Raw genomic sequence first — 26,163 nt, forward strand, 5'->3', positions numbered from 1 at the left:
CGCTGCAAACCTTGAGTGATGACTCATCTACTTCAAAGTATCGCGCATGTGTCACACTGGAGTCGTATGTCACGGATTTTTAAATACTCATCATTTCATGATTTGGAGGATTTGTCAGAGCAAGAGTTTAAAAGGAATGGAAGGGGGGGGGGGGGGGAGGCTGACGAGTAGATGCAAATGCTTTCTGGGTAGAGAAAATCAGATTAGGGTTTCATTGACGTGTCTGGCTATTTGCAGCCCAGTGAACACATGACACTGGGGATAATCTGCTCAAATAGCTCACAATAATTAAAAATATTCAGATGCACACCAGCCCCTAGCCTTCATTTTCTTTAAGCGTCAATATGTGCCAACGCGGATCCACACGCATCCACACACACACTCTCGGCTCTGACAATTACACAATGTGCTTCAGAAGGCATGAGGGAGCTTTACAGAGTGCTTTTTTTTTTTAAGCTGAGTCAGCGCTAATGTTTTTGTTCTTCATTTTGATTATGACTAACTGCCATGCGTGAAGCAGATTCAGTTCTACATGAGCTCTAAGAGACAAAACAATTCTAATCCTCTGTGAAGGATCTTTGTTTGTTTTTTTTTCTTCATTCTTTTAGCTCAGTTTAGAACAAATGTGGTAACGCTGCTTTTGCTTTTCCTCCGCAGGTGATGCTTTTTTTTTTTTTTCATCCTGGTCACATTACAAAGAAGTGTATAACTTTCTTGTAGGACAGCATTCACAGTGCTGGCTGCTGTATGACATGGTTTTCTCTTGTGTACACAGCTTATTGGGTAGATGTAGGTGGGAGGGAGGGAGGGTGGGGGCTCATACTCATATAGACTTGCAGATTGGGTGCATGTTAAGGACCATGGAGATGTACACTCCAGAGACTCTATTAGACACACTTCTAGGCTTAGGGTTAGGTGATAATTCTACTTTATGTTTATTATTGAGGTCATAGTGGGTGATGGTGGTGTATTAGGCTGCATTATATTGAATGGTGTTCCTAATATATAATTCACACCAGTACACCACCACCTCTTAGTATGACCTCAGTAATAAACATAAAGTAGAATCATCACTTTTTTGACAACGTTAACAAAAACTGAAAATATATAAACTTCGTAAAAGTAGAATTTGTAGCAGAACTTTTGTATTGGATTGAATAAGATTGCACAGGAAGTGGCCGGTGAGTGTACATAGCGTGATCCTGCAGCAGAGGACACATTCATTGAGGTCAGTCAGACCTGGAAAATTGGTACAAATTTAGCTCGGTTAGTGAATAATGATCCATGTTGTTATATCCTAAAAATGATCCGTATTCGTGTCCATTTAGTCCATCCTTCCTTTAAGTAATAATAACAGCCTCATTGAGCATCAGGTCTTTATTGCAAACAACCTGCAATGATAGCTTCCTCATGAGTGCCTCAACCCATGGCCTTCCAGAACTCTCAAGATCTCTCTAGTCTCTGTGGAATGGGTCTTTAAAAATGGTGTAAATGGCCAAATGGTTATGGCAGAAAGTGTGAATGAGTCATTTCCAAAAGATGAAAAAGAGAGACCTCGAGAGAGATACTTGACTAATTTCTCACCTCTGAGCACCCCGGCAGTTAGCTGCGTGAAATTGGCCGTGATTGTCAAATTTCCTGTTTCCAAAAGTTACAGATATTGTCGGATAGACCTGGTTCAACTTTGACCTGCTGTGTGTTTCTGACTTTGTTGTAGTGATGTCGCTGTGTTCTTCTGTTAATCATCTTCTGGAGTTCATACCAGCTAAGAGTTCCAATAAAGTGTGTGGACTATTTTGATACTAGAGCCTGATATTATCAGCCGATATTGACCTATCACAGATATATTATCATCGGCATATAAATTGTCCGATATATACCAATATTTTTTTAAATTCTTATAGGCAGCATTTTATATATATATTTGATTCTTTTTCTTAATTCAAGTTTGATATATATGTACATGTTTTTTGCTGTTATTTCTTCATAGTTACTGATAATTATTAAATTCTCAGTGAATTTTACTCCTTTGTTTGCTGATTCCTAAACTGTGAAATATGTCTCCATTACATATCTTTGTCACGAGTGATAACCACATTTGATGGATCATTGTAAAAAAATGTGTATTCATGTATATATTCTATAAGTATCAGCTGATATATCGATATCAGAATTGTTTTACTCCATATTATCGATATCTGCCCCAAAAATCCAGTATCAGCTGGGTTCTATTTAGTACTTAACACTTTCTACCTATAAAGTTGTGCACTTGAAGTTACTCTTCTATACTTTTATTGGCTTCCAGTTTAGTGCACATCTGTATCTGTATGGATATATTTGAGTCCAAATGGAATTATTGGTCAAATATACTCGACTATTATTACTTACTTTCTATATTTGTATTTATTTGTCAATGTTATAAATGCCAACCACACAGAATGCATAATAGGCCTGCAGAGTTTTCATTTACAGATGCATCCCAATTTGAAATAATGAGATCAGGTCATAGTGGTCATAATAGGAACAGTTTTTATGTAGTGTTAATGAGGTTCAGTGAGAGTGTGATACTTTTCAGTCACACCACACACAAAATCCCATTGGTATTTTTTTCCTCGGGTGATAGGATCGGATTACATTTTGCAGAGAATTCCCAGATTCCATTCCCGGTATTCGACTTTCGAACCAAAAAATAACAAAACAAAAACACTTGAAAATAAACAGTTTCAAACATGCTTGTTTTGCACAATCATGGTGTGTCCTGATCCTGGTGTCGGTCAAACAGCTGAGCATTAAAGTCGGTCAGGATTGCACTCAGGAGTCAAATCTGCACAGCTGCTCTCGTCTCTCCTCTGTTAGGCATCCGGCCCAGAATTGACTCTTCTCTTTAGAGCTGATTAGATTTTTTTCCATCTCTTTCTCTCTCTCTCTCTCTCTCTCTCTCTCTCTCTCTCTCTCTCTCTCTCTCTCTCTCTCTCCTATTCACTCTACATCTACCCCTCCCCTCTGTCTGGAGTGTGTGTGTGCAGCTATTAGCTCTTTACCCTGCGTCTTCCGTTTCACTCCATATGTCTAATCCATACGCTCAACTGTTAATACCAGGGAGGGGTGTGTGTGAGGGGTGTGTTTGTGCAGTCTGGTGTGTCTCTGTATGCAAGCATATTCCCACATCCCATTCACACCAGCAAGTCTCTGCGGTGACCTTTACACAAAAAAACCCCCAGAAGGAGACACATTAAGGAAGATCTATGGAGGCATTTGACTTCATTGTCAGTTTATCTCTTCACGGCTGATATCTCAACGTGATTCACAAGCATGCACGGAAGACACCATTTGTATGATAATGTAGAACAGACTCTGTGGACTGGCGGCTTTACAGTGTGTGATGCCGTGCAGAGGAGACAGCTGACATAAGCACTTATTGAACCTTGCCAGTGATTCAGTAGAAATTGTTAGTAATGCAAAGGGATTGAAGGAGAAAATAAGAGAAATGAGGAAAAGTAGCTGGTTTGACCTGTAAATGTCAGCGATGTGTGGCGGCTGTTTGAACTTAGTAACATTTAAAAGAAGAAGACTTAATTATTTCATATGTACCTGGTAAATATATGGTAAGTGATATTAGTGGGTTGGTATGTAAAGAGAAACTGCAACTGAAATACTAAGAGAAACCTCCATTATTACCCATCAACTCAATTAAGTGACCATTGTAGGTTGGTAATAACTCAGATATATAAAGGTGTACTTCCTAGGAAAGTAGGTAACCAATTCTTAGAAACACCTCCTCTGTTACCCATCAGGTCAAGCTACAATTGTTATCCAAGGTTTATGTTGTTGATTATGTTTTGTCTACAAATTAAGATAGTGCTTTCAAAGAAATTACTTTTCTTATATAGTTATTGTTAATGGTTACACCCATTTATAAAAGGTTTATTGGATTTAGATAGATAGATAGATAGATAGATAGATAGATAGATAGATAGATAGATAGATAGATAGATAGATAGATAGATAGATAGATAGATAGATAGATAGATAGATAGATAGATAGATAGATAGATAGATAGATAGATAGATAGATAGATAGATAGATAGATAGATAGATAGATAGATAGAAACCCTAGGGGAAATTTAGGGTCCAAGCAGCATAATACACGTAGAGACATAACACACATAACATTACTCATTACTACACCCATTTTTAAAGGGTTTATTAGAATTATCTAGGTTGTTACAAGGTAAGTATAAGGTACACTATTTGGCAAGAGCCTGGTAATACCATGGACAAAAACAAGGCTCAGTTACAGCACAGTTTCAGCTTCCTTACTGAGTAAATTGTCAGGTCTTACTTAGTAATGTTGTGGAAAATAACGCACGGTTCAAGTTCCTGTTAACAGCATGAACAATAGAATCATCTATTACAAAGGATGTGGTAAGAACATGGTAATACCAAGGCTTCCTTTTACAGTACAGTTTCAGCGTACTTACTGAGTAAACGGTAAAAATCTGCAAGAATGTACCCAGTACTTAAGATGTACTATGACTCTAGAGGAAAACTGTTCCTGTGGAGGTTGTTACCAGGTAAGTATAAGGTAAATCCAATAAACCCTTTATAAACTGGTGTAACCAACAATAACTATATAGGAACAGTACTATATTTAAAAGTACTATCTTTATTTCTAGATAGTCCATAATTAAACTTGGGCTGTTACCATAACCAACACCAACATGAACCTTGGATCACTACAGTTGGATTAGGGTTAGGGGTTAGGGGTTAGGGTTAGGGTTAGGGTTAGCTTGAATTGATGGGTAATAGAGGAAGTGTTTCTAAGAATTGGTTGCATACTTTCCTAGGAAGTACACAATTATATCTGTTATCAGTTATTACCAACCTAAACCAATCACAACTACACAATACTAAGTTGAGTTGATGGGTATAATGGAAGTTTTTCTTAGTATTTCAGCTATAGTTTCTCTGTATATATCTACATATTACCAGTGGTAATTACCCCATGACATACTATCATTTGCCATATATTTACTGTGTAAATACTTATCAATTAGTGGACTGTAAAAGAAAGGGTTACCCAATCCCTTACATGATGTGAGCCTCTTGTGCTTGTTTCAGCTCAGAGAGTCGACTACGGTGACCAGATTAATGAGCAGCCAAGTCTCCATTCCACTCCCACTCCCACTCCCACACTGTCTTTAGAAGAGGCTTCCAACACATTGTGGATGATATGACATGATATAACACACTCTCCCACTTCAATTCATATCTCTTTTGTTGAGGTGCCTTTGAATAATGGGAATGTACATTAGTATACTCAGGGCTCCCAAAGCCTGTCTGGAGACATTACCGACAAAATGTTTCATCCAGAGATAAAAACACAAATGCATGGTGAGGGCTGGGTGAACGTGTGCCATCAGTGCGAAATATGAGGCATTGATTAGTTGTAAATCTACTGTGGCTGGTGGGAGTGCTGCACTGTAAAAAGATATTTAGCTCCGAAACAGAATCCAGACGGTTCACAGCAGTAAACAGTGCAAATTGAAGGATTTTAAAACATGTCACACTGCTCGCCTGCTCGGATTAATCAAGAACAAGGTCTGGTGTACTAAACACGCTTGAACTTTACATCCCTAACAATCCATTTTCAGTCCTAACACTCAACATTCTGTTTCTTTATTTATTCACCTACAAGTGCAATATATTAAACCCCATTTTCAGACCTGAATTATATGACCTCAATGGCAATTGCTTACAATTCAGTCTCATTTTTTTTAGTCCCTTTTCCTGAAAAAGTCACAATGGCTTTTCTAATCAGGGATGTGGCAATGCTTCAGAGAGAGATATATATACAAATTGTTTTGCCTTCTTAAAAATACTGTAATAAAATGTGTAATGTAATTATATGAGATAAGAATTGTTTTAATGAACCATGAAATCCTGTAAATGTGCCTAGTCTGGGTTGTGAAGAGGTTCCTCTGACATCCGCCTATAAAATGTGTTTAATGGATTTTCTTTTCCCCTCATTGTGCAAGTCCCTGTTTTCAACTTTAATTCATACAAACTGCTCATATGAATATACAGCATGTTGTTTTTTGATACAGCATGTGAGCAAATGAGTTAAATGTCAGTCGCAACCTTGTGTTTTGTTTTCTGTATTTTTTCTTTTTGTGAACAAAGCCCATAAAAGGACCAAGACCACCCTCTGTCTCTGAATACTTTCTGTCCTCCCCGACCACTGTGTCTGTGAAATCTTTAAAATATTACTCATAAATATATTTTATAAAAGGCTCAACAATCTCTTAAAAAGAGCTGGTCACTGTAGTTTTTAGCAAACATACAACATACTGGATACGTTATTGGGGACTATTTTCAGCGGTGGATGAATCTACGTTTAGTGCTCCGAGTATTTCTGGATGGTGTGTGTGGGATTGAGTCAAAATAAACTACAGTGTGTGTGTGTGTGTCCATGGTAATGAAGGAACATGTCACCCAACGCAACAGTGTGGATTACTGATTTGTTTTTAATAGTTTTTGGACAACAATAGAGCTCTATGGCACAGAAGAATGGGATATATCAGGCACAATACAATACTGATCTATTAAGTAGATCCATTTATTGCTGGTTTGGGTCTTATCAGGGAATTTGATGACAATAAGAAAAATATTGAATATCACCAGCAGACTTCTATATTTAAGTCATATCTTACAAGTAAATGTATTTTGGGACCTACAGGACTGCTGGTGATAAGATCAAGAACATCTTGTGTACCAGATGCCAAATATTGTGCAAGCATTGCAGTTCCAGCACAGTGTTGTTGCAATGTAGACCTACAGCATGTTAGAATGGCAAAAAGCTGTACTTTAATAGAGATAGATGATGACAGTGATGTTAAAGATTACATACCTTCACTGTATTATTATTATTGTGTATTTACAAAATATACAAATAATAAGTTTTATATTTGACAATGATGGAAGATATGTAAGTTACTAGAAACTCACCACTACCGAGGAGGCCACTCTCTTCTGATTGGTTAGCCCCCTTGATACCCACCCCATATTTGCAAATGACGTGTTGAGAGCAGGTTGAAGCCCTGGCTTTTGCCTTGCAGGGAGAGACACATGTTCACCTCTAATTTTGAAACTTTGACCACGTTTAACATAGATATATGACATCATAACAATTATAACATAACAGATAAACACAAAAAGCACAACATGTCCTCTTTTAAGTTGTGATACAGTATACCATTTGAAGGGTTCAGTGGTGTTAACAGGGTTATTGCTCAGGGATTGTTTTCTGACAACACATTGCTCCTTGACGTAACTGTTCATCAGAGGATATAATGAGAATACAAAGTGTTTCTGTTTACTTCAAAAACTGGTAAACAAGACTATTTTTTTTAAGTAATATTGAAGATGCAACATGAAGACATCTTAAACACATTTCCATTTCCCTGATGCTTATCAGAAACGGCCTTCAACAGTTTGCATGGTAAACTGTAAAGCCTTGAATACGCTATGTAGAACGTCCTTCACTGGAACAGAACCCGGCTTCCACTGTGACAAACACAAGTGTCTTTAAAAAAAAAAAGATTTTGAATCCTTTTCATTTCCAAGGCTGTTGTCCTGTAGTCACAGCTGATCTACGACCTCTCCATTAGAGAGAAAGCTTGGAGGGGATTGAGAACAAATCGCATTATTATTAGCTGGAGGTCATGCTCGCACACAATCCTGTAAGTGGGTGTGTGTGACTTTTGTGTCACCAGTGGAGAGAGAAGAGGGGTTTTTAATACCAGTGACAACAGCGAGCAGCCCAGGCTTTCAGCTCTAATACTCTCCATCGCTTCATTAGCAGGGACTGTGTGTGTGTGTGTGTGTGTGTGTGTGTGTGGGAAAGAGATCGAGGGAAGAGCAGTGTTGTTGCTGTCACTCGGCTGCCATTACGCTTCAAACAGCCCACGCAGTGGCAGATAGAGTCAAAGAAGAGCCATTATTAATATTTCCCCTCTGAAATGAGTCGAGGAAGAAGAAGCATATGGACTCTCATTGTCTGTTGGCATTGAAGTCCCCTTTTTGGGGACATGAAAGCAGACACAATGATTTCTATTACTGGACCTTATCAAGCGCTTAGCCAAGAGATTAGCAGTGGTAATTCTTTTTTTTTTTTTTTTGGTGTAAAAGGTCCTTTTTTCTCTTTTTTTTTTTTTTGAAATTCAGGGCTTATGAGTGAGAGAGAGGGATGTAAAAAGAGAGAGGAATGGACTCATTAGCCTCCAATGGGTCTTTCAGTCAATAGCCACATTTTGAAAATGTCTTTATTATTCAGAGTCTGTAGCCAAATGAAATTGAGTTATTATACTTATCAGCATCCTTTCAGAAACAAGCCTTTACCAAATCCACAGAGAACACCGAGCACCTGATTGTTTACCACCGAGACTCTCTGTGGTTTGGAAGACGATCGAGTCTCCATTGAGTCTGGGTTTCAATGGCCTTGATTTTGTTGTCCTGTCAGCTTCTCTGGGGATGGAATCATTCTGACTGAACAATGAAGCGAGGGCATAGATACAGAACGAGCGAACGCAGAGTCACTGAGCTGCGGGCTTCTTCACTCCCCGCTTATTAATTTTGCTTCGTTTACCCGGCTTTTTCCTCATTTGCTTTCTTGGAGAGATGTTACGTTTTGACCCCTGAGGACTGGAGTCAGTGCCACTGCGTGTTTTAATCATGTTCCTCCTTCATCCATATAGACTAGGAGTCCAAGTGGTGGCTATAGACTAAAGAGTAGACCTGAGAGGGAGGCAGTGATTACCCCCATGCACTCTCCCAGGGATTTGAAGCTACATATAAAGCTCACATACATGCTTGGACATGCTCGCCACGTAGTCTAGCGGACTACAACAAAATGTAATGACATGGACTGCTGAGGAGGCCCAAGCACCCCGCTGTGATTGAAATGGAGACACAAAGCTGTTGGAAATTGGAAGAAAAGCCAGTGCTCAGTCTCATACTGACGAATGCAACAAGGTTGTTTTACTCATTTCTACTGTGTAAACCACCATCCCTGTGCTGCCATGAGCCAATATCACAAACTCCCTCTTAAAAAGGACCATTAAACATTTTGTCCATTATGTTTGCTTTCCCCCCACAAGGCGTCCACCTGTTTAATACAGACGACTTCACACCGTAGCTATCTGTAAAAAGCAGATTATCCCCAGGACAGATTGGCACAGCCGTAGATCTTTTTTTTTTACCTTTAGGTAATTATTACTGCAGTTGTTTTCCTGCTCTTACATGTCTTTAGTCTCCACGGGGGCCGAGTTAGTGACGCACAACTCCTGAGGATAAAAGTACATTTGCCTCGAATCGCAAGGTGAATATCAGTCGGGGGTTTGGTTTCCAAATGGAGTCTGGAGTCTGACCTCAAAGATCGGCCAGTAATTAACACAGCGAATGACTGACAGTCTCAGTGGCTCTCTCAGAAGAACTCGGATAAGGACAAGTTGCTAATGTAGTGCGAGGAGACTGACTGCTGACTGTGGCTCACTGCATTGGTATTTTGTCACTGCTGTCTAGGGGTGGCGTTAGTTACTTTCCTCTCAAAATGAAGCATTTTTGTAGAAGAGTTGGCAAAAAAAAAATGCAGCTCAGTATTTTTAATTACCTGTTATGTGAATATGCAAAAATGGGAAGAGAATGATTTCATAACCAAAAAAGCGCCTGCCAGACTTCTGTAAATCTAGGCACACTGTGGTACTTTGGTGCAGTTTCCCACCTGCTGTGTTATTTATCTCACTTTTTAGGAGTTAAGTTAGGTTTCAGTCTTCACACATAGTATGCCATATTTATTTTCAGCCATCTATCTATATAGTTTATAATACTAGCATCATACTGGCCCCAGACCTCCAAGCTCACCACTGTGCACTGCTTCTGTATTCCCTTAAGAACATGTTTCTCGTAACTCACTGGGAAATCAGTGGAGACCCTAATGTGCACAACGCCCCTTGCCCTGAACCTGCAGTCGACACCTCGCATCAAGTCCTCATACATTACGATGCTCCTGCTTACAAAACACCTGAGTCAGAAGATAAATCCCTCTCTAAAGCAGTGCTTCACATTCTCCTCCTACTCTCTACTCTACTATCCTCCCTCCACACCCCACCTCGAGGGGGAGTTGTATTTGTTATTCCATCCCGTGAGCGAGGGGCCTCTGCTGGCCGCCAACTTGGATATCCCAGACCATTAACAACATGACAGGGGGACTTAGCTTGACTGGCATGTTTATTGTTCTGTTGACTGGGCAGTGCTAATGAGGCCTCCGCACTGTGCTGGGCCAGCAGGATTACCCCAGCATCACAGGACAAGCACAAAATACACCCACTGTCACTGACCATTTCCTCCGACTGTGCCCAAACATATACACTCAACACGGGTGTAACATACATGAACACAGATGTTAGACCAAACTCGGACAGTTCAGGAGTAAGAAATTGTAACTGCCTGATGTAGTCGGTGGTGGTTCAAAGTCATTTTGTGGTGGCTTTCATATCAGCGGTCAAGCAGCGCTGGCTTGCACTGAAGCGAGAAAATTAAGAAGAGAAAATTAGTACAATGCATATAATTGATGTTTTAATAATTTATTCACTTGAAAATGCATGAACACACAGCAGTATTGGAGCGGCACTGGCTGCCTTACAGCAGGTCAACAATAAGTCAGAAAAAGCTATAACGAATTCAAGTCTCATTAACACTGTGAAGTTAAAGTTCCAGTGAAACTTCAGTTACACTGTCCTCAAGACTGGATCAGTACCCCACGAGGTTCCAACCTCCTTCATGTTTAGCCTTTTAGAAGAAGTTACTTATTTGCAGGACTTTTTTTATTTTTTATTGAAGCCACTTCTTTCTCTTCCTTTTCTTTTGTTTTTTTCTTTCTTTTGGTAGTGCTTCATGGCTTTTGGTTACAGCCAGTGTCTTCCATTTTCAGCTAGTTGATCATATTCCTACATACTCATTAATACAACCTATCCACAGTGCATTGTGGCCTGCTAACCGATCGTCACTTACCCATCTGTCAGACTGACACATAAAACAATCAATTATGAAAAGGATTTTATTCTGATTGGATAACACTGCTGTTGGGTGGAACCCTCATAACTTTATATTTAGTTTTAGACATACTAGGCTTCTGACAGTGACCTTAATAATCAACAACAAGAGAAAGGGTCAAGTCTTGTGTCATATTTCTGTAGAGTCACTGATTGCTCATCTTGTAGATCCGGCCACGAGTATCTTAAAGGAATTTTACACTATATTTTAACCAGTGTCTTCCATTCTGAGTGTGGGTCATGGGTCAAAGATTCAAACTTGGCAAATGTATTTTGCTTTAACATACTAATGTTTCAATATTACATATTTTCATAATGATGTTAGTTTATTAAGCACAGTATACGATGCATCGGGGCTCCACTACTCACATTAACTGACAAAGAATAATAAGAAGGCAAGAATTACATTGATACTGGACAATTCTACACCTCACAATTAACAATGTCAGGTTCCAGTGTCAATGCAGTCGGAACAGTAGTGTACCTTTTCATGTAGAAAGGAGCAAAGTCCGTCTGTTGAGGTTTTGGTGGTGGCACGTGTAAGGTTCATGCATAGTTAATAGTGTTAATCAACCATACTGTTAATTTGCCATCCCTAACAAGAACATTTGTATCTTTTCTCTTGATGTGTCCAGCCCCAATCAGCACTTTGTTAAATATGTCATTTCTTTACTTAATACTTTTATTAATGTAGCATTCTATTTTATAATCAAAGGTTCCAGTATTTTATTCATACATCAGTGATATCTTATTAAAAGCACAGCAACATTTAGTTCACACCTCTTTGAAGTGCTTAACTGAAGAGTCGAATCTGTTATTTTCTCAAATTTCTCAGTGAAGTCTGGTGATATGTTAGACACTGTACTTAACAAAGTGCCTCATATGTCGCATTAAGTGCTGTGATGGTTTTATATTTAGCATTGCATAGTCATCTGTGCTATTCCTAAGTAATGTGTTTCTATGATATTTCATAATATATCTCTAGCATATTGTGACATTGAACTTTAAGCCTTTTTTAAAGTACCATGTTTAATTGTCTACAGGTCTCTTCCAACATGTGACTTGAAGGCAGCACCACACAGGACAGACGAACAGTGAAAGCTTTCACAGACTCTGTAGTCCACAATTAATACAGACACTTTCATTTCTTCCAGGCGCCTCAACACCCAGCCCCCTCCCCCCCCCCTCTGTCTCACAGATGCACACAGTCTAATACATTCACTCAACATCACTCAATACATGTGCATCTTGAAAGATGCTCAAGTACCTGCGGCAGCCCTGCGTGTAACAGCAGCCCAGTGATTTACGGTTTGTTCTGCTAATTGTCAACAGCGTCGGTGTTAGCCCCATTAGCACTACCGCTACGGCTGATAAAAATGGGCCTATTGACGAACTGTGCTAATGAGACTACTGTGGACCAGGTGATAAAAGTCTCTGCTACAACATGATAGTGCCTCACCTGCAGCTGAGACCATTTATGTGAGTGTCTATGTGGATTTTTTTAATCATTAAAAGCAAATATCCTCCTTTTTTTTCAAGCAGCTTGTTCTTTAATGAGTTCATTTACAGAAAGGTCAGCATAAAGAGCAGTGCTGAGGTGCTCGATTTCTATAGATGGTTTCATACGGACTGGTTTCGTTGAGGTTTATTCAACTTTTAGTATGTTTTTCGGTTCATTTTGCAAGCTGAGCACAGTGCTTTCATGATTAATAATCCCTTCTGAAAATAAACTATGGTATTATTCATTACTAGTCAAATGTAATATACACCAGCTGTAAGGAATGGCTTTAAAACCTGGAGTGGTTCTGGGGTAAGGCTGAGTATAGAGCCATAGGTGACCCAAAAGTCCCAGATTTAATGCATTTCCTTTTTTTTTGGATTTGTTTGGGAATTGTATCAACCTCAACTATGACATGTTTTTATCATAGTTAATCTCATAGTGTATGTTTAATCTGCTGTGTGGACTGAGATTAATGGGAACTTGAAGGCAACTGACATACATAACATGACTACATAAGCAAAGTGTAGAGGGAGGTAGATGTTGGAGATGTGAGTGTCAATGGGGGCCCAACAGCACATTTTTGTCCTTAAAAGTTAATCTGGCCATTGTTTAAATGGACCTGAAACCCCACCACCCAAATCCTCTAGGGTTTATGGTTTTAAGCAGATGGGTGTTATCAGCTATAAACTACTTTTACTTATAAACCAACATGTACCAAACACAAAAAGCCAGCAAACCACTTCCACCATGGTTCAGATGGAAATGAATAAAAAAAAAAAAGTTTTAAATAAGTCATTAGTTAACTGCCCCTGTCCATCTTGAAGGGCTGGGTATCCGTACTCGATACCTTTAAGGTATCGACTGAAATGGCCCACTGCCACATCAGTGTCTGTGGTGGTGAATTTGAGTTAGTACGCTAAGCAGTTCAGCAGTAAAGATGACACCTAAACACTCTAAAGTGTGTCTACACTACACGCCTGTTAGAATAGATAAAAGACAGAGCACTAAATGTGGAATGGGTATCGAACAAAGGACTCAATTGGTATTGGTATCACCTTAAGTGTACTTGGATTGGTACTAGTGTCATAATTAGTTTTTTTAAATGACCAGCATTAGCAACAACCCTAGCAACCAAGACGACAGAATGTATGACTGAATGTTTATGCTTGACGAGCTGATGTCAGCTCATCAGCAAGGTAGAAAACAGTTTAAAAAACATCGTAAATGAAGCGTTTAGGACAGGTTGAAACCCTGAAATTTGACTTGCAGGAAGATATAGGTTAACCTCAAGATTTGGAATTTGACCATGATTTGACATGCAGATTGACTAATATTGGTACTGATATCGTCATTTTTTTAAATGATACCCAGCCCTAGTGTCTTATGGAGATCTGGTTCTCTTGCTGGTGGTCAGTAGCTTTTCAACCATATGTGGAAACCTTACTTCCAGATTAAGGACTTTGTCAAACCTGCATCTTTTAGTTAAATTGGTAGTTTTTTTTGTCCTCTTGGTATGATGTGCTTGGGTAGATCTGTACACAGCAATTGCACTTGGGCGCAGACCAAAACAACCACACAAGACCCTTTAGATATGAAGAGGTTGCAAACAAACTCTGGAGACATTTGTTTGTTTGTGATCTGAACTAGAAGTCATACTCTGCAATTTTGAGCTAAACATCTCCTAAAGTGGAATGTAAACCTTGGGAACAAGCTTTACTTTATTTTTTTTTTCTTTCAGACAAGACAGATGAAAGACTAGAGATTGCATAGGGGTTACAGAAGCTAGGGAGACAGAAGAGGGGGGGGGGGAGCTGTCCAGGGTCCTGACTCTGTCTGCACTGCATGCTGTGAAGAGTGAAACTGCTCTCATTTCCACACTGTTGTGTTGCTCAGTCAGTTACTGTTAAACAGTAATTACAGAGGCAGCTATTGTTGCCTGCAGGCTTGTTTAATGTGTATATTAATTATTATGCACTGTATTTATATAGCAAAGAAATACAGGTTTATATTAGCTTTAGTGAAAGTGGCCTGCCTTGCGTTCTGTCACTCTCTTTCTGTTGTTCAGCAGCTCTGTTTATCTACCTCGGCATAGCTCCTGTTAGCTGTCTTTGTCTCAAAGTGTGGCAGCTCTGGGAGTTAAACATTGAGTTAACTCAGTGTGTATTGTATCTCCTCTCTGCGCGCTTCACTTGTGTTTATCTTGACGCCACAAAATCTCTGCCCCCCCTCCACCCCCACTCCCACCCCACGTCTCCACGCCGGCGTCTTGTTCCAAAAATATCATTTCTAAACACCTTTCATACATGCCAAAAAACCCTGTACTGTATGTAGAGCTGACGAATGTGGCAATGCAAAGATGTGTGCGTTATACGCTCGCCTCCGCACCTTTCTTTCTTTTTCTTTTTTTTTTATAATCTCAAATGTACAGTCACCAAGTTCCCAATGCAAAACAATGACAACTTTTTTTTTTTTTTTTTTTTCATAAATGCACTATACACCTGGTCCCTGTCCAGAGCTTTTTATATAAAGCAAATCTCCCTCTGTTCACATACGCGCCAAAATGTATGTTCAAATGCCCCCCCCCCACCCCCCCCCCAGTGAGTAAACAAGATGGAACCTGCAGCGCCGGAGCACTGCTTTTTAAATTGAGAGCTAGCAGAATATGACAGCTCCTTCACCCGCTGCTGTTAGACATTCATTATCATTAAGATGTTGGTTTCCATACCTGCTTAAGTAAGCATTTATCCCCAAGCTGTTAGGTCTCCTTCAGTTCTCTCTCTCTCTCTCTCTCTCTCCAATTGCAGGGCAGAATTTACAACCCGGCTTTGCATCAGCAGTTACAAAAGGACGACACTTTTTTTCTCCTATACTTTTCTTGATGCTCGTCCAAGAAATTGATGTACAGGATGCATCTGGGTCTTTGGGATAGAGGAGATGGAGAGAGAGTGTGTGTTTGTGTGTGTGTGTGTGTGTGTGTGTGCTCTCTGCATTTTTCTCCAATTCCCTCCTGTTTCCAAAAGACTATTACTCTAACTTTTCATCCATATCCAGTTGACAGAATAAAGACATTTCATTAAAGCTATCTCAGCACGTGGGCCTGTTTTAATGAAACACACACCTCTGCAGCTGTTAACACTGGTCTTTGAGTGTGGGTGCATCTCATTTAGTGAAATTTAGGAATTGTAGGGGTTGCCTTTTAAAGATTTGTAATTGCAGATTTCCCCCTGTACTTTCCCTGTTGCAGCTTTAACCCCTTTGTGCATGTGTGCATCTGTTATATATATATATAATGCATTTTGAATCTCCGAGCAGCTCTCTATAATGAGAAAGCATGTCTCCCCAGGCTTTGGATTTATGACTACATGGCTATCTGTGAGATATACAGCAGTATAAGTAATTAATGTAAGACCTAATTGTCCGGCGAGCGTCTCCTCAGACCTCGGATCCCACCTTCACCGCAACCCTGAACTCTAATAAGCCCAGAGGGACGATCCGGCGAGCACCGCAGACTCAGCCGAGGCAGCCGCATAATTAGTCTGCAAACATGGCCTCACACGCTCAGGCTGAGCCCGGGTGTAGCTGCACCAGGCGAGGTTTTAAATGTGAAAAACATCCGTCGGACTAAATCATGAAATGTGTCCCAGTTCACAATTTTTTTTCAAATGCAACGCAAATTTCTGGTATTGCGTAGGGGTCTGACAAATTAAAAAGTCAGGAGTCCTTTCCTAAATATTAACAAGTAAGTGAGAGAAAGCAGAAGTCATCATTATTAAATCTTGGCCCGTCTCGTCGTCATTAGTTCTCAACATGCTGAAAGTTTAAACACCTTTTTGGTCAGTTTCAGTTGTGCTAATTACATACTTCAGTTTTAAAGGCTTGTACCAGCAGTTTTGCAGGTTCGACTACATTTACTGCAAATGATGTCTGCTTTACATTATAGCAGACCATGCTGATGTGCTTTAGAAATGAGAATATTTATGTTATTGGAAGTTATTGAATTTTCCTGTATCGGAAATCTACAAGCAAACTGTTGAAACTGTAACTGTAATGATAATGAATACAGATACATTATCGTTATGAGACATCACTTATGTTCAGAGTCAATCTTCTATTAAAATAAAGCAGGTGTTATTGTACAACTCATTTACTGTCAACAAAACCCATGAAAAGATCAAAAGCAACATTATGTCAGTGTGCCTCTTAATACTTTCTGTTTATGGCTCTCAGCTCAGAGCTTATTGTTTCCTCCTTAATATACAATGCTGTAAAAACAGCTCCCAAATATACAGTTTCTTTTTTTTTTTATTAACTTCAGTTATTTCCTAAAACAGCAGGCCATTTCAGTTTTTAACAAATGTTATTCCAAAAGGAGGAAATAATGCGTTAGCTGGATACTATTTTCTTTTGGAGATGAATCCACATTTGGTGCTCTGAGTATATCTAGCAGCAGGACACTGTGTGTGTCCTGCTGTGGGTGGGGGGGGATTGGGGCATAAATAAACTAGTGTGTGTGTTCGTGGTAATGAAGGAACATGTCTCCCAGTGCAACAGTGTGATCAGAGTTTTTAATAGTTTTTGAACAACATTGCATCTCTCTTATTCAACATGAATAAGATATATCAGATTTTGGATACACACACAGTACTTGTTAGTAGATACATTGGTTTTGGTCTTTCAATGGGATTTTTTTACAATAAGAAAAGAAGTAATATATCGTATTACCATGCAGCAGTAGTGCAACGGTGACTAAAATTAATGCATAATTATGTTTCATTTTGAGGGATTACACAACTCAAGCAACAGTCTGCTAATTGATTCATACCATATGGCAATGAGTGAACACAAAACAGACACCTAGGAGGGCTCAGGGGAAGAGAAAAAACATTTTCTACATCACATTCAAGTGAATTCCTCATAATATTTCAACCAATTATCTAAAATGTTATAGCACGTACTTGGAAAATAGCAAGTAAAACCTTTCCACTAGAGTTGGGGCGAAATGACAACACATATTGGAACCTAATGACAAATGGATGCAGTATAAGAAGCCGTAAAGATTGCAGTTATAGTTTAAAGATTTGCCTCTCAGCTGCTCGACATTTCCTTTTGGTGAAGCTAGTGTCTAAATAAATCCAAACCATAATCCACCATGTGAAATCCTGATTGCCGAAGGCCTTTTGATTAAGAAAAAGTGGGAATTGGACCAGTTGTGAAACAAAACCCTCCCACCCTCTGTTGCCCTTTTCACTTGCGCATACAAACCCCCCACTGTCCGACATCTGGAAAAGGCCACCACATATATCCCTGTCTACTTTTACAGCTTGCCAATAAGAAACAGAGGTGGCTCTAAACGCTCTAAGTGAAATATAGGAGGATCAGCGCTATAGGAAGGTCTGTGTAGATTATTGACAGAGCTGCTTGTGCTTCTGTCAGCAGTGAGTGATGTCTCTTGCCACTGTGGTTGCATTCAGGAATCTATCAACAGCTAATAATTATGTGTACATTTACGACAAGAGGACCGGGTTTAATGGATCGATTCCCTTACACTCCTATTCCCAGTCTGCACATGGATTTCCTGTCATTTTCAAGAAGGATTTTTGCATCAGAAGAGGTCTCTCTTTCTCTCTTTGTCTTTCTCTTCCACTTGTTCTCTCCCTCCCCGGCGAAACACGTTGCTTCCTAATTCAATGCTTCCTTTAACAACCGACAATTCAACCCATATTATTCAATGTTTTTTTTCCATTGTTTTTTGTATTTTTTTCTTCTCATAGACAGATAATGGTTAAATGGAACCATGAGGAACCTGGAAATGAAATAAATTGCTCTTGATCGGTGGCTTTATTAAAATGTACTGACAGAGTTCCTGATGAATTGCTTGATCTTATTTGCCTTTGGTATTAAAAGGAGTTTGGTGACGTTCAGACCGGAATTAGCCCTGCGTTAAAACAGTGCATGGGGCTGCGGTGGTTGGGCATGTTGTTTCAAGTAGCAGTGGTGGCACCCTAACTGTGTCAACTTAACCCATTCAAATGAAAGAGAGGGCTACATAATTTCATGCAGAGTTAATGTCGATCTGAACGTTGTCTAAGTAGTAGAGTTTTAAGTCCTGTGGTACAAAAATGGCTTACCACCAATAACTTCCAACTTGATTTTGAAGGTTCATTAGCACATTAGTAAAATGCAAAAATTACAATGATAATGCTCCATGCTTAATCCTAAAAACTCATGAGGGTTAGAAAGGGTGCAAAAAACTATAAATGCCTTCCATCAGTGTTGCTGCAGTTTGGACCATTTGCTGACAAAGTTTGACCGGACAGATGTCGTTCATTTAATGGTCATCTTCTTAAATTTAAGGGTTGGACGGTTTTGGTCGACCATGATCCTCCCAAACAGCTTGAACACTCCTTTTCATCGATTTTCTAAGGCTGAACTTCTGCTGGTAGGATGAACAGCAATCTTCCAGTAGAAATTCATTCATTTGGTGTTTTGATGTTGTTGGTGGAGATCGCTGTCTAAAACGCTACCCTAAAAAGTCTGGTGACTATGAAGGCCATAGTAGGATTCACTTCTACTTTAGTCCTGGTTCAATATGGCGAAACATCTGCATTTGTATGCTTCCATCTGTTCAGGTTTTTCCTTTATTTGAACTAATCTGTATTTACGGAACTTTATAGGAACAGGTTTATTATAACTTCCCGAACTCCATCGAAATCTGTATTATGTTGGCCTTTGGCTGCCACTGATATGTTACACAAAGCTCAGCACAATCACCAGGGAGCCCTTCTGCATCTCGGTCAAACATTATAGTTCAGTGAGCAACCCTTTCATGAATATCACAGCTCAAGAGGCCGGCCTGCCAAAGTTTTTTATGCGTCTGTACAAATGGCAAAAATGGAGAAAGGCTTGTTTGAGTGGCTAGAAACCACACATCTAGTCCCGTGCTGCCACTGCCACGGCCGCTGCTGCTGCTGCTGCTGCCGCTGGGCCAGCAGGCAAAGCTGCTGACATAAATAGATGCAGCAACTTGCCACCCCCCTGGTGTGTAAGGACTCAGTGAAAGTCAGCATGAAGTCCAGTATTGTATTTGAGGTCAAGTTCTAAGTGCTATTTCATAAAGCAACAGTATTTACTGTTGTACTCTAGAGTGTCTCGAGTCAACATTTTTTTTGACTTGTAATAAAGTCAAAATACTGACAGTTAGACACAGAAAGAACTCCCACCTTCAGTAGGATTACTGAGCAAAGCTTTTTATTGCGGTGTATGACTCAGTGTTGTGTGACTAAGGTCTTACAGTAAGCCGTAACTTATGTCTGTAGGACAGTCACCACACTGTATCTACAGTAGACCTATTTGTCATCCTCCAGTGAAGGATTAAGTAGAGATGGTTATTTCATCCTGATATGAAACATAACTGCAACATTAGTTCAATGTATCAAGGTACTGACTTAACTCTGCTTGATGTGATTACATAAATAATAGATAGGCTAAAGGAACACATTTAATAGGCAATGAAAGGTCTCAACTTGTACTTTGGAGATGCTTTCTGTCAAGTACAGCTTGAGATTTTGTGTCTCTCCATTTAAATCAAGTGGATTCAAAACTTGACAGTTTAAAGACTGACGTCCTTCAAATTTTTCCTAACATACTTACTGTAGTTGCAAACACACACACACATTTTTCCTTTTCAATGAGCAATTGTTAGCAACATTCTAGATGCACTAACTTTTATTGTTATCTTCAAATGAAGTGGTTTAAATAATCTAGCTAAACTCTTGGCTTGTTTATAACCTTGTGTGATTATGTTATCCATGTTTCTTGCCCTGTTCAACATTGTGCCACTGATGTTACTATTTTCTTGGATTTCTTTATTTATTTGTGAGTACAATGTTACCATAACCAGCTGGAATTACACCGTTTTGCCACCTTAAATGAGCAAGTTGGTTATATACCTTATTTGAAAGCTTTAAAGCAGCGTCAACTGATTTTTTTGGTCACTTGACAAAGCGGGATAACAAAACTTTAAACACAACGCAAATATATTATCACTTTATAATGTTGATATGGTGAGCATGCTAGCAAACAGTCAGCTACTGAGGCAGCTACACCTATTTCGGGCCAGCTGGTGACTGTAAGTCCGATATCCAATCTCCTTTTAGCTCTGCTTTGGGCTCCACCAACCTTGTTGCTTAATTTTGCCCGCTGTTTACAGGGCAGTTAGTACACAGTAGGTTTATCAGAGCTTTTTAACTGAAAAAAGTAGCCTGCTGCATCTGAAAATAGCTTTACAGGAGTGACACAAAACTATGAGACCAAAAGAATAAGCTGAAAGACACAAAAAAAGCTGTTTCTTCAACCTTTAGGGAACTGCAGAACTGGATATTAGTTTATTGTGGGTTTGTCTATATGAACGACCCCTTTCACGTTACACATGTGCTACTTGACCCATTATTGATATAAAAGTATAGACTAGCACAGCTAAAAAGTAAAGTAAGTAAAGTAAGAACATGATTCGTATAACTCACAGAGCTCAGTCACTTGTATTTGTTGCATTACTTTGGATACATGCTCTCTGATGACATTTATTCATTGTGGGGAAACACCATGAAATGAGCACATACCCCAGTTAACACCGTGCTCATGGTAGAAAGGATGATGAATAAAGTGCCACCTGTTTCTCTTGACTCCACGCTTTTATTTGAACAGTGATGTAGTGCTTTCTCCGTCGAGCATGTCTGCGAGCACCACAAACAAACACTGTGGCTCGGAGCCTCGTCGGACCGCTTGACTTGCTGAGTCTTAAGCTTTGAATTCGCGCTGCGTCGTGTCTGCTTCCCCCGTGATTCATCACAAATTTGCATATTTTCAAATTATCTCTGCTTTTGTTGGAAATCTCGGCGGAATTTGTATTGCACAATTCCAGTGACTCATTTTCTGCATAATACCGTGTTCTTAAATGGAAAATGCTGCTCGAGGCACCAGCAGATACTTATGGCAAAAAAGTGCCTCCTGCTTAGAGTTACCGGTGATAAGCGTTTGCTTCCCACCCTGCGAAGGAATTGAATTCTTAGTCCCAATGGCCAAGTCTTACATAAGAAAATGACTGGCTGAGATGCCTATCACTCCCACGGTGCTGACATTCTCTCACAGTGCCAGCATGTCCTCTCAGTCTTATACTACATGTGTTAGCTGATTAAAGCCTGATTCCACCTCTCTCTGTTCTGTTATATCTCTACCATTCAGAGGGAGCTTTTGACCAAATTGCTAAAAGTCACTCCAGATTAGTTTCGCCCACTAAGCTCCGTGATTCTCATCTTGACATTGCCTGCTGCAGCATGAGACTTGCAATCCATGCCACTGTGTCTTCAAGATGGATGATATGGGCGCACGGGAGCTTATGTTCAAAATTAAATGCCTTGTAGTGTGACATGGATACCAAAAATAGTTGAGGATAGAATGCTAGAAAGCATGCAAGGTGACTGGCTCCTTTCTACAGGATTGTTAGAGTGCTCCATTTATTACTGTGTTTTTTCACTTGTCCTTGTTATATTTTGTGCTGTACATTTAACAGACTGTGGTTTGGTAAGAGACGAGTAGTTTTAGTAATGTTAAGAACAGACAGAAACATCTGCTAAGAACACTGTAATTTAACTGTATTTTAATGGATATGATCATTTTTATCAACTAGATATTTGATGGTGGTTGTGGAAATCCCTTAATGGGAAACTGTCAAGTGGCACTTACAGATGTTGTAGTGATATCATCGGGGTTAACTTGGTCCGGGCTTGCAGACCGCAAGACAGACAGAAAACCTGCATTACAAACTGAGGATTTTAAAATCTGTCTCTTGTGAGTTGGCAAATTTTATGGAAGTGTAAAAAGTACAAATTTGCTGTAATATCCCTTTATCCCGAACCATTCCTTTAGTTGATTAGCCAATAATAACCTGGAAGAGGTATATGATACAGTGCAGTGATAGGAAGTACAAAGTACATTAACTCAAGAACTCCTGCAAATGTGTGATACTTCTATTGAACTTACTTAACTACTCCATTTACTTTTCCTCTGGTCTCAAAGAAGCCAAAACCAGTACAGATCTCTTAAAGAGTCTTTTGTTTTCTTTGGAATGTTCTTGATTTTTTTAATTTAAGTTATGGTTTGTACGTCTTGTGTTCTTTTTATGCATTGTGGTCTCTGTTTCTTTTATTTCTTCTTTATCTTTTACAATGATCCGATAATACAACTCTTAAAAAGGCTATTAGAAGTGTCTTTCTTTAATATATATTTTTCTTGTATTTACTCATAAGTATGTCATATACAGTCAGTTTTCAGTTTATAAGGTACACCGAGCTAAAACTAATGCTAGGGAGAAATTCAAAATTGACACAACAGTAGTCTCATAATGGTGAAAGTGATAAAAATAAAAATAAAATAAAATACTACATACAATAAACAATGTCTGTATAAAATAATCTACAATACATACCAATTCCTGATACTATACAAGTGTGAAATGTTCCTGGGATTAAACAGTAAGGACAGCCTCAGTGTTTTTTACTGTGAGTGGGAAGTACTGGGAGCTGTGGTGTTGTACAGTATGATGGCTTATGGTATGAAAGAGCCCCCCTGCAATAAATCCTACCTTCATGAACGTTCTAATATTCAGTTTTTGTTTTCCCTTGTTGTTTTATAGCTGTCTTTCTTTTCTAGAGGCCTTAGTTTGCAGTGCATGAAATAAAAAAAATCCCAAAATGTTATCCTCCAAAATGACCATGGATAGGGTCCGATATTATTGCAGGGCTCCTGTATTAGACTGCATTCTTTTTAGGTGCCTAATTAACTGACTAATTGTTTATATGTTGAATATTCCCTGTGTGCATGTATTAATTTATATTCTTACTACTTTCTTGCACAAGATTTGAGCAAATGATTCAATATGGACCATAAGTATTGGAGAGGACATACACTTTGTCTGCTATAGAGCATACTGATGGTGACATGAACAAATGAATACATTATTGTGAGATAATTATTCCACATGTCTAAACTTGCAAAAGGTTTCAGACATCAACATGAAATATCATTAAGGATCAATTGGCAGGTTGAATCCTAAAGTATCACTACAGGCCATCGAATGCTCACATCAGTTGAACTCTGCTAATTACATTTCTCCCACTGCGAGGCTTGCAGGTCTGAAAAATGCTGAGGCTCTCACTCTGGCCGTCGTCGTGTGACCTTTCTGTGGAATGCTCTCCTATCTGGTCGGTGCAGATGATCACCCTTTTGAACACCCACTCTGTCTTTTGTCTTGCAGTGCCATCATTCTGGGGGCTGGTAAATTCGGCGTGGAACCTGTGCTCGGTGGGGAAGAGGCAGTCGCCAGTCAACATCGAGACCAGCCACATGATCTTTGACCCCTTCCTCACGCCTATAAAGCTGAACACGGGTGGACGAAAGGTAAAGACACAAGTAAGGCTTGATGGACGCCGAGGCTTTGTCGATTCTGTTTGTTGCCGGTTGCATCTCTGTTCTGGTGCTATGTCGCCATTGTGTCGGTCGTTCTTTCCGCGCTATTGTAGTTTGATAAGGTGTGTAACCCTGATCGATGTTCCTGACTGCTGTTTGTGCTGCCAGACAATGTAAGCTATTTGTCTAACGAATGCTCCACTGGAGATAAAACACAGAACGATTCACCCATTCAGAGATGCACAATGGCTAGAACAGTCTTAACTTTATCTTAAGGGCTTTACAGATGAAATCCTGCAGGATGATATGGGATTAGTCGACCACATTGTTTATTACTGTCTCCTGTACAGTGGTGTACCAAGGACAGTGTGTATTAGAAATCTGTTCCATTGCAGTGCCATATGACAGCAACTAATTGGGAAGCCTTCACAGATGGTCTGCTTTCAAAAGTGCACATTTGCATGGTGAGATTAATGTTATGATTAGTTTATGTTTGCATGCCAGCAGTGAGTACAGGGTTAGCCGTGGGCAATGATAAAGCATATAGGACGCATTGCAGAGTACCACCTATGGTATGTCTTCATCTAGATCTCCAAACAGGCCAATTTTATGCCCTTGAAGGTTGTGTTTGATCAGGTCATGGTCCTCAGGCCTCTTATTGGTGGAGTTTTGTCATATAGTATTAAATCTTAAAGACTGTTGAAGAATGTTAAAGAGGTAGTAGGGAAACCAATGATAAGAAAAGTCACCCATAGGTTATCTCACTGGTGTCATCTTTACTTGAAGTTAAATTAAATTTAACAATTCCTCCTTTTTCCGAGGGCTCCCCTGCTGCTCCCTCAAGGACGTAACAGTGATTCTAACTGCTATTAGGATGAGTCAGATGGAATCAGACAGGGGCATTACAAGGTCTCATTAGGGCTGCATCTCAAACAATGAGAAAGGGACAAAGCTCTCAATGCAACTGCTCTACAGTAATGCAGATGTCATTTGAATCTGATACTGTTCTCCCAAGAAAAAGCAGAGCGCCAGTCATTTCAACAAGCCCCCCCGAAAATTACATGCATTTATGAGTAAGTGACATAAAGCCCTCTAGAGGCCAATTTAATTATGACAACAGGGTTCAAAATAATGAATTTCACCACAGGAGTTTACTGTTCGTGTCCTGTTTAAGAAGGTTTTGGTGGATAGTTGAGTCAACAACTTGGGCATAACCACAGTCTTGTTCCACAGTCCACAGTCTTGAGAGAGTCATGGGTTTGGCCACAGTCAACCCTGCAACTAAATAGGGACCATAAAAAGTATGGGCTATGTCACATCTGTTAAAAAGTGCTAACAGTTACAAAAATGAGTCAAATAGTTGCAAAAATGAGTCCATTATTTGATTAGTTGCCAACTATTAAATCAATCACCAGCTATTTTGATAATCAGTTATTTTTTTAAGAAGAAAAAGTCCAAATTTTCTGAATACAGCTTCATAAATATGAATATTTTCTGACTTCTTTAGACTTCTATGACAGTAAACTTCATATATCTGGGTTGTGGACTGTTGGTCGGGACAAAACGAGATATGTGAAGATGTCACCTTAGGCTTTGAGGAACAATGATTGACATTTTTCAGCATTTTCTAGCATCATGTAGACCAAACATCTAATCGATTAATCGAGAATGAACTGAGATAACAACTGACAGACTAAATAATGATGAAAATAGCCAGTAGTTGCAGCCCTTGAGTCATACGGGCATTTCCTGATCTAACATTCTTGTTAAGGTCTGGTTAGACAGAAAAACAATTTGTTCAGGGTTAAGAAAAGTTTGTGGTTTGGTTTATAATATCTACTTTGTTGAGGTTACCTTCATCGCTATGATTAAAATAAATGAAGGGTAGGAAACAAACAGTGATCTCTAAAAACAGATTCCAACAGTTTGTGAACAGATTGAACCAGTCTGACTGCCTCCCTACACACATTTTATGGCTCAGCGTCACACCACTTCCACTTTTGCTCCAGACCCACAGGAGTCATAAATCACAGAGCCAACCAAGCTCTTTGTAATATAAACATAAACTATATATAATACTGATACTG

The 26,163-nt window shown here is 39.4% G+C and overlaps 1 protein-coding gene across 1 annotated transcript in view; it reads left to right on the top strand.

Annotated features, from left to right (window-relative positions):
* ca10a (carbonic anhydrase Xa) overlaps window positions 1-26,163 on the top strand; it is a 245,767-nt gene that overhangs the window by 84,516 nt on the left and 135,088 nt on the right. The window contains exon 3 of the mRNA XM_062442856.1: window positions 23,925-24,067. Coding sequence (XP_062298840.1) covers window positions 23,925-24,067 — 143 coding nt within the window. The remainder of the gene's footprint in view (window positions 1-23,924; window positions 24,068-26,163) is intronic.

Source organism: Scomber scombrus, chromosome 21, assembly GCF_963691925.1.
Source record: "Scomber scombrus chromosome 21, fScoSco1.1, whole genome shotgun sequence".
Classification (NCBI taxonomy): Eukaryota; Metazoa; Chordata; class Actinopteri; order Scombriformes; family Scombridae; genus Scomber; species Scomber scombrus.